At 37.3% G+C, this 14,937-nt stretch overlaps 1 protein-coding gene across 1 annotated transcript; it reads right to left on the reverse strand.

The window, feature by feature from the left end:
• Positions 1–1,795: 1,795 nt before the first annotated feature.
• On the reverse strand, positions 1,796–14,255 carry LOC125667258 (bone morphogenetic protein 1-like). Its single transcript, XM_048900623.2, has 14 exons — positions 14,017–14,255; positions 12,990–13,101; positions 12,643–12,770; positions 10,757–10,915; positions 10,255–10,345; positions 10,027–10,142; positions 9,743–9,925; positions 9,491–9,629; positions 9,260–9,381; positions 8,936–9,091; positions 8,134–8,233; positions 6,588–6,712; positions 3,447–3,599; positions 1,796–3,086 (listed from the first exon to the last, which is right to left on the reverse strand). Exons 1-14 carry the CDS (start codon positions 14,069–14,071, stop codon positions 2,734–2,736), a joined length of 1,992 nt encoding a protein of 663 aa, XP_048756580.2. The 5' UTR covers positions 14,072–14,255; the 3' UTR covers positions 1,796–2,733.
• Positions 14,256–14,937: the final 682 nt, after the last annotated feature.

Here is a 14,937-nt window from a genome sequence, read left to right on the forward strand (position 1 = left end):
CATAAGCCGAGTTGCATGGGATACATTGTAAAGTCAGGAATGATGTGACATATTTATAATTGTGAAGAACTAATTTCAGTTTTAAACTTTTCAAGTTACTGTCCAGGAACAATATTTGTCTGAAGTTTTCAATCTATTTTTGGTCCCCTATGACCTTGACCTTTGACCTTTTTTTTAAATTTTAAATCTATTTTCGGTCACTGTGACCTTGACCTTTGACCCATTTTCTCCAAAATCAATAGGGGTCTTCCTTACCTGGTACATAACAATATCTTTAAGTATCATTTGATTCAGATTTAAACTTTCTGAGTTATCATCCGGAAACCAAATATTTCTGAAATTTTGATTCTATTTTCAGTCACTGTGACCTTGACCTTTGACAATTTTACTCCAAAATCAATAGGGGTCTCCCTTACCTGGTACCCAACAATATATCAAAGTTTCATTTGATTAGACTGTAAACTTTTCGAGTTATCATCCGGAAACCAATTGTTGACGCCCAACCGCCCGCCCGCCCGCATCACCAAACCAATAGCCGAGTTCAACTTCGTTGCAACTCGGCTAACAAGCATATTCTTGAAATAGACAGGTGGTCAGGTGATCATTGGTAGCCTACTTAGTAACAAGATCCGGGAGTGTAAATGTAAAGTTCGGATAGGCAATGTTCTTCAATAGCCATCTGGAAATTCGTCTTTTGCCTCTCCTTTAATATGTTGGTAAACTCAATTGCGCAAACTTTCGGGATTGTCCAAGGTATAATTATAAATTCAGGGGGTTCAATTATAACTTTTAATTGCAGAAAATGTATGCAAGATTGTTTGTAACGATATTATTTATGGTTATGGTTATTCATGGTTATTGTATTTGAAATGGGAATGAATGAGTAGTGAGCTGAAAATCTGTCTTTAGTCCTTCTTTAATATACATATAGGTTGAGTAAAGGCTACTCCCCATATGGAGAAGGTGGGAATTTCCATAATTTAGAAATGTTTATGTTTGTTTATTTTACGTCCCCTCACTCATATTGAGACGTCACTTGCTGTAGGTGAAGTACCACAAATTTATACCTATACTTAGCGCTCAGGCCGTAGCAGTAAGGGTTCTTTAGTGTGCCAAGGTATGCCGTGACAATTGACCTCCGTTGGTCATATCCGAAAGACACGCGATTCGGTATTCAGAAATGTTAAACGTATATTATGTCAGAACCTTTATCGCTCATTCTTTACTGCCTCTACCTAGAACAAGCGACCCCTGACATCGTATAATTCTGGCTGTGTTAGAACACCGCGTTCTTAGAACAAGCGACCCCTGACATCGTATAAGTCTGGCTGTGTTAGAACACGGGGTTCTTCTGGCTGTATTAGAACACGGGGCTCTAAAGGGTGTCCAGAGTTAAGATCTCAAGGAAATTTATTTATGCAATAACAAACGCGTAATTTCATTTTATTGTTTACGCACTTCCGTCATTAGAGATTTGAATGAGATGACTCTGGACAGAAAAAATTATTAAAAATATACAACGGATAGACAGCTGTTATTAGAGGATTTTGATTATTAAAGAAGAATTACTGGGAGTGAATGGGACCCTGAAACTGGCTGGTAAGCAGTGTAAATAACTTTTAATCGACAAATGTCTCTCAAAGGAAAGGGGTAGATTGAGTTACAAGCCTTGTTATATATTATGAATCAGTGGGATAAGACATTTTTTAAAACATGGATAAATTAGTGTTCTGTGATAATGACAGGTGTATTTAAGCTTCCTGGGACATGAAAAAATGTATAAAGAGACACCATAGATCAGAGAGAAATATTTATTCGTGGTTCGAATTTCCTCCATTGTTTACATATAGGTTATAGTGCAATATCCTTGACCCAGGCGCCTATGGTATTTTTATAAGTGGATTAATAGCGGGTTCAGAATTTCCGGAAAATCATATATTTTTGGGGTCGGGGCGAAAATATTGGGTCGGTGGGGTGACTGTAAACACATACACATTTTTTTTTAACTTTTGCCTTGGCGCTAGTACAATAAAGAAATCTGAGACCGACCGGTTATTAAAGCCCCGAACACCGCACATTGGTCAATTGTTGAAGAAAATATCATGCTATGCACATTTCCATTTCAAAAGTATCAATATAGCATGAGAGCATTGCATGTGTTTTAATATCAATGTGAATGTTATATCCAAATTAAAACGTTTGCCTTACATATGATAACCTTATCAGAACAAATCAAAGTATCGTTGGTTCATTAGAATTGTACAAATGTATTCTTGTATTTCAACTAAAGATATTATTAATGGACCATATACACATGTAGCTCCGTAAAACCTTACAACTGTGAAATTAAGGAATCATTCATGTAACAGTATAAGGAGGATCGTATCATGAATTGACAGTTGGCAAAATCATGAAATGATAGAAAAAACAGTTGAAAATGTATCAATTGAGACAACGATGAAATTGAGCTTTCTGAAGTGTCAAAAACTCACGTGATGGGATTCTAATTGTTTAATTAATGTACTTTAATGCACAGGAGCTACATAGTCATACACAAGCAATTTGTGTACAGTTAAATTTCTTTGACTAACATTAATATTAACTACAAATACATGAAGTCCACAAGGACAGTCAAATAAATCCATTACAGCTTTAAACACATGCACATGTAATCATCCACGCTATGTCAGTTTCACAAACACAAGAACAAACTATATATGGCATTGCTGTAATTCACTTTGAAATAGGCGGTATTTTGCTTTTTATTGACAAAGGTAACTTTGGTAGCTTGTCCACGTTAGCTTTAACCGGCGGTAGTTTCACTTTTGTTTTTGATCTGAGGGCTGTCTTTGGGCGGCGCTTTCGTTTAGCCTCATTGTCACTTTCGTCACTGCTACTAATGCTAGACATGGACGACGCCGATGACAGGCGACGCCTTTTGTGTCCTTTTGATTTCATACCAGGAAGTTTCCCTCTCTTTATCGCTATTGCTAACCCTGCAATCAAGGCCACCCCAATAATGCCTCCTACTACTGCTCCGGCTATTATAGCAACGTTTTTCCAGGGAGTACTGGTTGTTTCTCTCTCTACAATTAAAGAAAGCAAAATCAAAAATCGCACTAAGACTGAAATACACTAAACATACCAGAAAAGTAAGCGTCTTTTGAAAGTTAAACATTACGTTACACAGTAAATAATGTTAAAGTAAAAATGACACGATAAGAATTACCCCCACCGAAGTACTAACACATGTACAAAAGCCCAAAATCTGATTTTGCCTTTGTAGTTAGTTTGAAGTTTCTACCTTTTAACAAATAATAAGCGCTGAGCATAGGCCTAAATTTTGCAGTCCTTCGTCGGCAATGGTGATTTCTCCACATGAGTGAAAAATGCTCGAGTGGGATGTTAAACAATATGAAATCAATCAATCAAACAAGTAATATTACCTGTGGTGATGTAGTACTTAATTCTGAATCCCTTGAACTCGGCATTCGAATCGGTAGTGAAGGCCACTAGTACATAGGCCCCAGTGTACTGAGTGATAGTGGGTTTCTGCACACCACAGAAAGAACCAAGCACGGGGTATGTTGTGCAGGGACCTGTCAAATATAAAGACGTTTAGCTATACACGAGCAGGGGAGAACTGAAGAGAATTCAACAATCATTGTATTGAATATGGATAAAGTAAAACATTTTTCAATGGTTATGATGTACAATAAGTCGTTTTATCAGAGACACATTTAATGGAAACAAGGCGTGTATTGGGAATCCGGTACTGGGGGTACATAATCACCTTTACGTTTTGTGAGTTGATTTTGATTGATCAGCCTCTAAATCTATATGATGGAATCAAATACTATATTAACCTTTCAAACACGTCTTATACAACGAAACACATTATCGCATACTAGAATCACCCAAGGCCTCCGCCGAGACCAATGGTATGATGTGCGAGTATTGATAACCATGTTAAGGGTAGTGTACTCCCAATAACTTTTAATTAACTAACAAAGTATTAAGATCACGTGCATCCCAGGATGACCTTGGTAAATATATTAGTCGTTTGTCAAGTCCCGAGTAAGTTTTCTGTTCGAAATCCGTGTAAACAATGGAATTCGTTTACAATAGATCGTTTTATTTCAAACCCTGTCTGGTTATTTTTAGGTCACCTGAATTCATTCAGGTGACCTATTGCTATCTGTTTTTGTCCGTCGTCGTGCGTCGTGCGACGTGCGTCGTGCGTTAACATTTGAACATTTTCAGCTTCTTCTCTGAAACCCCTGAACCAATTTCAACCAATTTTGGCATATAGCATCTGTGGGTAGAGGGGAACAAAAATTGTGAAATTTGTGGTCCCTGCCCCCCTGGGGCCAGAGGGGTGGGGCAAAAACCATCAAAATGAGTGTAATTTTAAAAAATCAGGGGTTCTTGTGTTAGGGTGGGACTCTATTGGTCATATAGTGAAAGTGTAGAAATTCTTTGAAAATCTTCTTCTCTGTCTCTGGGTATTAAGTAGACAAACTAATAGCATGGTAATGATGAGCAAGGATGCCTCTTTATACCCCCCGCAACAAGTTGTGGGGGGTATACTGGAATCGGGTTGTCCGTCTGTCCGTCCGTCCGTCTGTAGACGCAATGGTTTCCGGGCTCTAAAGCATTATTCTTTCCACCTACCGCCACCATATCATATACATGGACTACCCATGGGATGAAGATGTTCCCTATCGATTTTGGGGTCAAAAGGTCAAAGGTCAAGCACACTGGACATCGAAGTAGCAATATGGTTTCCGGGCTCTAAAGTGTTCTCCTTTCCACCCACAGTCACCATATCATACATATGGACTACCCATGGGATGAAGATGTTCCCTATCGATTTTGGGGTCAAAAGGTCAAAGGTCAAGCGCACTGGACATTGAAGTAGCAATATGGTTTCCGGGCTCTAAAGCGTTATCCTTTCCACCTACAGTCACCATATCAAACATATGGACTACCCATGGGATGAAGATGTTCCCTATCGATTTTGGGGTCAAAAGGTCAAAGGTCAAGCGCACTGGACATTGAAGTAGCAATATGGTTTCCGGGCTCTAAAGCGTTATCCTTTCCACCTACAGTCACCATATCATATATATGGACTACCCATGGGATGAAGATGTTCCCTATCGATTTTGGGGTCATGCGCACTGGACATCGAAGTAACAACACTCAGAAAAGAGGTAGTTTATACCTATTACCAACACCCTTTGGGAGATTGGGGTAAGCGGGGGGTATTCTTAGTGAGCATTGCTCACAGTACCTCTTGTTAAAAATTGTGAAATTCATGGCCCCTGGATCAGGGGTTCTGGTGCTAGGGTGGGGCTCTATAAGTCATAAAGTGAAAATGCATTATTTCTTTGAAAATCTTCTTCTCTGTCCTTGGGTATTAAGTAGACAAACCAATAGCATGGTTATGATGAACAAGGATGCCTCTTTCAAAATTGTGAAATTCATGGCCCCTGGGTCAGGTGTTCTGGTATTAGGGTGGGGCCCTATTGATCATATAGTGAAAATGCATTTTATTTCTTTGAAAATCTTCTCCTCTGCTGCTGGGTATTAAGTAGACAAACTAATAGTATGATAATGATGATCAAGGATGCTTCTTTCAAAACTGAAATTTATGGCCCCTGGGTCAGGGGTTCTGGTGCAAAGGCGGGGCTGACCACATAGCTATTCAATGTTTCTTCCATCCAAAAGTAAAATTCTTATATTTAAACACAAACCTAATTCAAACATTGGAAGGTTGTTACATGATACTCAGGTGACCTATAAGGCCCCTGGGCCTCTTGTTTGGAGATGTATGCCCTTGCAGGAATATGTAATTATGGCCTGTTTTATTTGTAAAACCCACCTTATTTGATTGCAGGCAGCTCTATTCGATATTTCATTATGTGTTGTAGGGGGTCAGATTGCATAATAAAACCCATGTGATACATATGTTCTTGTATTTTTGTTTTCGACTTATTCTGATCCCCACTAGGTTATTCTCTTATATAACTTCGTCATTTTCAAAATAAATGACTTTTTTTCAATCCACATCACTGTCCTGTTTTCACTGCCTTTATCAAGTAACAAGCAAAGGCTACTTGGCAAGTAATATTATTAACTAAGGAACATAAAAAGAATATCACAAATTCAGCTGGTGATATTTCTACGTTGGTGAAAAATAGGACGTAGAATAACAAAAAAACAAATCATTTGTCCGGTTTCGACTAGTCTCATAACGGTCATCAAACAGGGATCAAACATTTGCGAGATCTGGTTTTGTTAATATTTTACAAAGGAAATATCTATTTGGAATTTGTCTTGTGAATGATCACACTGGGTGTCAACCTGATTTTATCGTCAGGAAAAATGGCTGGGAGGCACAGACTTTTTCCAGTTTATCAGCAAAGTTATCTTACTTTCGAAATGTTTCACGAGACAGTCGATATATCGACGGTTCTTCAATAATGGAAGTCTTTTATAGCTATCTGCGAAGTTATTCGGAATTGAACATTCGGAACTAAAGAAACATTCGGAACTAAAGAATCATCCGGACTTGTATATATTACCTCTGTATACTGTTACTTTGTCGTATGAACAGTATGGATCCGCCTCTATTCTTGAATCCTCTACTTCAAGCCTGATATAGCCAGAACCCGTAGGGTTATGAATCAACCAGTAAGTTGTTATTGAACTGAAAAATCAATAAACAAGTTGTTTTTGTGCCGCAAAATAAATCCGTACGTAATTTCTAAGCTGGATGCAACCGATAATTGTTAATGGGCTAAATTCAACCAATAAGATGTTATCGATCTTTTAAAAAATTCAACCATTAGCTTAACTTATTTTTTAGTTGAAAAAGCAACAATCCAATAAATTGCAATTGAACTGAAAATTCAACCAATGAATCATTGCTGAACAGAAAAATCAACCAAAAAGTTGTCAATGAGCTTGAAAAAATTCAAACGGAATATCGGAACTATAAAATTTAGGAACTCTTCAGGAAAAGAAGTTACAAACACAATGCATCACTTTATGGTTTGAGAATTCATCCCTGATACAAAAAATATCTGCCTAATTCAATAATCATTTTTCGAGTGTTGTAAGCGAGTACCGGGGTATCAAAAACATGAGTTATTAGATTAAATGTGTGATGTTTTGTAGGGGAAGACAACATACACACGCATTCATAGTACCGGGTATTTCGTCTACAGTGGATATTTACTCAGTTTGTTTTATTTTCTCGAGTCATTATAGCAGCAGACTATTATGCAACGATAACATAATAATCACATTTATGCATCAATCTCCTGAGATTCGGCTAGTCTGGATATTTGGACTGACGGCTTCACCGAATCTCGGAACAATCTTTTATAATTCATGTCTGGAAATTTACATTCAACTCCGGCCAGTTCTAGCAATTAATGTGCAACTAGGTGACACTGCTGTTCGCTTCAAATAAGTTAATTAACTATTAAACTATGTATCAATATTTATGCAACATGGTACATGTACAGTTTATAAATTCCATAATAAAAACCATCACTAAATTTTCCGTTCAAATCACAGGCAATTGCATCGCTTGGGGTCGAATTTACTATTAAAGAGTAAATTCGACCCCAAGCGATGCAATTGCCTGTGGTTCAAATGCTGCCTTCTATGGCGCAATATTTTATATCCTGAAATTGAAGAGTTGCTATAGTCTGTTTTACTAAATTACTGATATATAAGCATCTCCACATACCTACTGTATATCGCTAATTTCCATTATTTTGGGGTTTGGACAGAACAACTTTTTGCTTGTCAAGAATTTTCAGACATTTTTTCTCCGTCTGCCCCATCCAATCCCATTTTCAAAAACAATGCTTCAGCTGTTTGTGCCTGAATTCACTATCCTCGTATCTGGTAGTTACTTATTGAAAAGTTACCCAAGCTAACGCAGAAAATGAGATCCTGTTGGGCATACTAAACATTAAAACCATAACGGAATCGTAGACAAAATATTGGTTCCAATATTCCATATTCAAATTGTATATTTTTGCAAGAACATTAAACGCTGATGCATACATAATACACACGATGCAGTTTCCGGTTTCAAAAGCAATAGCTGTTTACCTGTTGTACTTGTCCGGATAATTTGGTGATTCTAGGTACTCTGCGGTAGTGTTGGCAACTAGATTAGTGACTCCCGCTGGGGGTATACAGGCAGGTGACGCTAAACAGAAATAAGATTTTTTTATTATAAAAAGATTAAGAAATAGTTAAAATGCCCGGATATTTGTAACAATCTTAAAACTGAACGAAGGTGTAAGCACGGGAAATTGAATTTGAGTTGGTGATTTTTAAGGATTTGCGCATGACTTTTTCAAACAATAATCACTGAAAATGAGACTAACATTCATCTGTTGTTGTTTTAAAATGTTACATGCACATTATTATGTTGACAACGTTATGTGGGCGCTGGATCTGGGGGAGGTGGTAAGCCCCCTCTACTTTTTCACAAAACGTTCATTAATCAACGACTTATCCACCTGCCCTACACTTCTTTAATGAACGACTTTCGTTAGCATTCCAGTCCACAAAATGTTTACATCAATCGAAGTTCTTCGGAATTGCTTCAGATGCATACATGAATAAATCTATGCAGGTATATCAAGTAGATATACACCCTTTTGGTGGATCTACACGGGTGGGGAATTCTAAGTATTATTGGTACATAATTTATAATAATGACCACTAATGAGATTAACTAGATGTCCCTGTTTACGGGGCAAATCCTAGATTTGTTTTCCTTTAGTAGTAAACAGACCGTTATCGAGTTGTTCATTGCTGCATCATTTAAGTGATAGTGTTCATGACATGCAATGCTTTCTTTTTTAATATTTGTCATGTGTATAATATTTCATCCTTGACTTACAATACTCTGAGAGAGTTGTGTACTCTAGATGAAATCCTCTCTGGCCAACCGACCCGTCCGACCGGAACTGAATGTACAGCTTGTTGCTGGTCGAGTTGACGCTGCTGGAAATCTCGCCGCAGTATGTAGCGATGACGGCTGCTTCAGCGTTGTCGCCTGTATTCATAAATTTTGAAACCATTAAATTATACTCGAGGAAGCTTCAGAAGATGTATTTTAGATAAAATTTATATTCACTCGGTTTGATAGGTTTAGGAGTAAATTATTCAACATTGAGTATGAATTTGATGTAGCTTATCATATTGTATATACATATAATTTTACCGTCGTGTATGCGCACGTAGTCTCCCACACAACCCTCACTATCCTCCAAATAGGAGTCTATGACCTTCAGCTGGACAAGGCTATCCTCCGAACCCGCGATCAACCAAGAACAAAACAGGTTCCTAAAATATTTATTTCCTACATTAATTTTAGGTTTGACGTAAAACCCAAGTTGGATTCTATATCTTCAGGGAGAATAATATGTGATGATATCTGTAGGTTAATACTCACGTGGAATAGAAGACGGGGTAGTTGGGGGACTGTATATACTGTGTGTTGTTGGTGGCGGTAAGTTGGATGGTACCACTGCTGCACACGTCGTTAGGGGGCTGTGTGGTGGTGGTCGTCGGAGCTTGTGTGGTGGTAACGGCTGTTAAAGATAGAAAACATAGGGCCTTGAAAATTTGACTTGCATTTAAAATTCCGATTCAAATACTTTTTTCAGGTTTTGTTTCAAATGAAATACTCTCCAGTTCAACTTACTGGGAGCTACTTCTTTAAAACTGAGAACAAATCCATGTCTGCTGTAGCCACTAGCTATGGACCTAAACCTGATGTAAGCAGAAGAACCGCTGGTTGTAAATGTCATACTGCTTCTGCTAGGAAATGTGCTTCTGCTGTCACAGAAAAAACCCTGGGTCAGCGAGGGATCAGTCCTACTGCTCCCTAAAACAAACACCAAGTACACACTTGTATTTTTTTTATCTGAAGACAGTTATATGATTTACTTACATAATGTTAAAAGTCGTTACTATGTACATATATACCATCAAATATCTCTAGCGTGTCCGAAAAGCATTCTTCACCGCTGACCATATCGGAGAACAAAATCTCCATTTCCACCTTTCCACTTGAATTGATCTGCCATCGACATAATGTATTTCTGTTTTTAAAAAAGCATGCATGTATGTAATACACCACGTCAAGAATTATGTTTTTTTATTTTATAATAAGGTTATCTGAATTTGAAATGAGCAAGATAAATGTATACTGACTCGTCGTAGGAATCTGGCCACTGTTTGTTGGTAAGGTACTGGACGGTAGAGGTCGCTGTTAAAGTTACTTCCGCAGAACATCCGTTCTGGTCTACAATAAATCTTTACTTAATTATATTCTAAAACGATTATGGTTTATCTATTGCATTGCATTTAACATGTACCAAGATTAAAGAAATAGGAAACAAACGATCTGTTTTTGCAATCATTGTGAAGATTACCGATATAAGTAAGTAACCCACTGTTTTTCCTACGAAGTATGATTATAGAAATATGAATTAGCCCCTGTGCCTATGAATTACCTCATTGTGAAGATTACAGAAATAAGTAACAACCCCTTTGAAATATCTCATCGTTAAGATTACAGAAGTAACTAACTAATGTTTTTATATGAATTATCGCATTGTGAAGATTACAGAAATTAACTAACCCTCTGGGGGGGGGGGGGTCCCCTTTTTTATGAATTGTCTCATTTTGAAGATTACAGAGAAAAGTAACTAACCCTCCGTTTTTCCTATGAAGTATCTCATTGTAAAACCGGCCTGCTGTATGCTGGAGTCACTTTTGAGACGGAGAATTGCATCTGGCCCAGTCGACACAAACAGTTTACCTTGGCGGGCTGTGCTACATACAGTGGTTACTGTAACGCTGGTACTGGAACCTGTCAGCACGAAAAGTACCGCGATATTATATGCAAATTATTCGCATGTCACAGACTTGCAGATCTTGGTATACGATATTTCGTTTGTAAAATGCTCTACCTTCACATTCCCATATATTAAATGATTAGATACGCAAGAGCTTGGTCTGCTTATGGTCAGTTTTTAAATCAAGATAGGCTACTGACAAACAAGTTGATGTTACAGGGGTTCCAACAGTCTCGTTTAAAATCAGCATTTCGCAAATTCTATGGTCGTTATAACGATATAGTGTGCCAATACAACTTATCATTGGGTCAAATGCTGTCTGACGTGTTTCATACCGATTATTAGGCCGTTCTTGGCGCACTGATTTTGACTACGGATAACTCCGTTTACCTGATCAAGATACGGGGCTCACGGCGGGTGTGACCGGTCGACAGGGGATACTTACTCCTCCTAGGCACCTGATCTTACCTCTGGTATATACAGGAGTCAATGTTTGTCCAACTCTCTATTTTGTAAATGCTTATAGGAATTATGAAATTTATCACTGGTCGTTATCTTCGCCTTTCATCCATAATACTAAAACAGTTCATTATTGAGTACAAAAAGAAACAAAAACTGGGATTTTTCTGATTGCATAGTTCTCGACATGGTTGTTGTATGCTTGTTCTCTCTGCTTTTTTATTCCACTGTTTTTCGCTTTCATTCTGTAGTCCGTCTCTGTGGAGAATCATCTTCGCTAGCCAAGGGTGACGTTTCACGGTGTTTCTCTGTGAAAAGAGAAACACCGTGAAGCGTCACCCTTGGCTAGCGAAGATGACGGAGAGTACCAACAGAAACTAAACACCAGCTATATGTATATCGGTACCAACAGAATATACACACCAGCTATATATATACCGGTACCAACAGAAACTACACACCAGCTATATGTATACCGGTACCAACAGAAACTACACACCAGCTATATGTATACCGGTACCAACAGAAACTACACACCAGCTATATGTATACCGGTACCAACAGAAACTACACACCAGCTATATATATATACCGGTACCAATAGGAACAACACATCAGCTACATGTATACCGGTACCAATAGGAACAACACATCAGCTACATGTATACCGGTGCCAAGACATTTCGGTACATTTGACTATTTTTGTCTTAAAATATTTATGTTTTATGGTATATTAATTGACGTCAACTGTTGATTTTTAAGGGGGTGTATCTCAGTAGACTTGTGTTCTTTTTCTGTGGTTTCTGTAATTATTCATTTACTTTTAAATATTTCAGACGTAAAGTGTAAATGGCAGATATACACGGAGAAAGTGTCATGATCCGAATAGGCACACACATTTTTCAAACTTCACAAAATTTGGGACACAAAACTGACAGGTGAGATGAAAGGACCGCCAAGCATTTAATTCCTCACGTCACAGCGTAATTTAGATATTTCAATACCCATTTAAATAATTACTATTGAAATACTCCACAAATCAGAGGCTATATTATATCCCAGCACAATCTATATTCAGTTGGTGTTGGCTAAATCTCCACTCTGAGTACGTTTTTATCAAAACATTTACAGTAGATATGTGAATTTGAAAGGGAAAAAATAATAATAATAAAATAAAACATTCACCTCTCTCTCTCTCTCTCTCTCTCTCTCTCTCTCTCTCATCAACAATAATATTTAAATTCCACAGCAAGTTCTAAATATATACATTACATAAACCAACCATCAAAGAACTGGAGGTAGTCGTAAACACATTCAGACCCTTCCCCGTCCTCTATAATATACTCTCGTACGTCTACGACAACTCGATTCCCATTTCCGGCAGATATACGCCACTGGCAATCCATGTTCCTGTAGAGGATAAAATAGCTTAATAAAATGAAATACGGAGATGGTAGAATATCAAATGAATAAAATCAATACTGTTAATGTTACATGTAAAATTAACAACCAATAACTACATGTAGAATAAACTGCTGAGTACTTTATAGAAATCTCATTCAGCACCTTATTGTTTGAGAGTACTTTTAATTCAACATATTTATGACAAAATTAATATGCGATACTTACGGATAATACGACACTCTCCATCCTGGAGAACTTAAGGTCTGGAGGGACCGACTGGCCACAGGAAGAGTCTCGGAATTAATCAAATTACTTTCGCTGCATGACTGACTCTTCGCTGTGAATTTAAGATTACATAGTTTTGTATGTATCTGCCGTCAATCACTCTTTAGCACTTGATAACAAGTTTTGTATATATTAACAAATCCGTTCAATAGAACAGTGAGAGCAAATGGTGTAATTGACATATAGAAGAGGGTCAATGAGAGCCGTTCACAATACATACAATGATACCGATTAAACAATGCAATGTGCATTGGATGAACAACACTAGAATAGTACAACAATAAGCAAACCTTCAGAATTAAACAATCATTCAGGGCTTCTCTGGATGTAGCAAAAATAAAACGTGATAATCTGAGTCTACTGTGCCGATTTGGCTCTTCCTATGGTATGTGTCTGTGGTGGGAGCTCCTTTCTAAAGACCTTTTTTTTGTGTTTTCATACAAGAAATTCCACCATGTGATATTGAATTATTCTCGTCTGCTGGAGCAGATGATGTACTAGTACTATAAAGCCTATTTTGCTTGATCAAATATTCATTGCATCAAATGCTTTTGAAATCAAACAATCAATGATATACTCCATGCATGAGGTTCAGGATTGATGTGCATAGTTTCATGATAATGTCATCATGAAACTTGAGAGAATTACGATCTATACAGTACCCGTTTCTGGTATGACAAACGATGTTTTCACAGGTCAACTACTAGACTGTACAGTAATCATCAAAACATACAATGGCGTACATAAATGAAGAGACACTATTGGGTAGTAATATGGCTTCAAGAATTAAATGAAATTGATTCGATATTTTCACCGAGAATGTAGCTTAGACGTCAGTTGTTTTTCTTACTGTCGATGGTGACATTAGTTCCACGAAAACCAAAACAAGAGAATTAAGGGTGGTCGTGAGGAAATCCGATTATATTATCGATACAATTTGTATATATCTTACAAATAAAGAACTCACCAATGTTAAACAAACTGCAAAGAAGACAACAAACTATGACCCAGGACATCTCCATGTTTGATGGAATATCATAGATGACTGCTTACGATTCCATTGAAATTATATTGGCATGTTGTGTTTTTCCCAAACACAGATCTGTTGTCGAGAGAGCCGGTGCTAATCTTTGAGAAATTTAAATGGCGCAGTCGGGCATTTGTCGATTCCCGTATTGTTACTGAGGACTGGGGCGTTTATAATGCGGTTTTGTACGTTAAATCATTGACTGCTATGCCCTTTAAATTGTTTTGGAATATCATCACGGTCCCGTAACTTTTAAGAAAGCTTATTGTTCCTGTTGAAAGTTTGCAATAATTGGTTAGATCATGATGCTAGTGAAATTACAAAGTAACCCCCACCCCTCCCCAATGTGATTACATATTATTTTGATGCTGCGGCAGTAGTGCTCCGCGTCATATGAAATTCATATTTTCTTGATGATCATTTATCAAATTACATTGCATATGTTCTAGAAAAAATGAAAGTTATATCTAAGCAAGTTGGGACAGTTTGCACTATTTACCGCAGATAATATAGGGTAAACTGCTCCAGCTGACTTTGTATCGTATATAATGAGTAGAAACACACAAACAATATGGCAAATCTTTTAATGATAATGGCTTTCTGCTATAGTTATCGCTTTTTGGACTGGAAGTGCTGAATAGTTTTACACATGAACTTTAAAATTTCTTAAGTTTTAAACTATTTTTTTTTTTAATCTACTGTAATTAAAATCGTTATTTCATAAATTTTGAATTAAAGGGTTCATTTTTAAAATTATCAAGATAGAAAGCTGCAAGTGAAATTGTACGAGAAGCTCAGTTAGTGTTTTTTTTTTAAAAATATTCACTTAGTGTAAGCAAACTCTCCTCCCAATAAAAATCA

This window comes from Ostrea edulis, chromosome 2 (assembly GCF_947568905.1).
Source record: "Ostrea edulis chromosome 2, xbOstEdul1.1, whole genome shotgun sequence".
NCBI lineage: Eukaryota > Metazoa > Mollusca > Bivalvia > Ostreida > Ostreidae > Ostrea > Ostrea edulis.

What these genes read in the sequence shown, in the direction of transcription:
- LOC125667258 (XM_048900623.2), bottom strand. Translation starts at nt 14,071, where the DNA reads ATGGAGATGTCCTGGGTCATAGTTTGTTGTCTTCTTTGCAGTTTGTTT. An exon ending in TGGCCAGATTCCTACGACGA is followed by an intron (nt 10,143 to 10,254) that starts GTCAGTATACAT and finishes TTTTAAAAACAG; the next exon opens with AAATACATTATGTCGATGGC. An exon ending in CACGCTAGAGATATTTGATG is followed by an intron (nt 9,926 to 10,026) that starts GTATATATGTAC and finishes TGTTTGTTTTAG; the next exon opens with GGAGCAGTAGGACTGATCCC.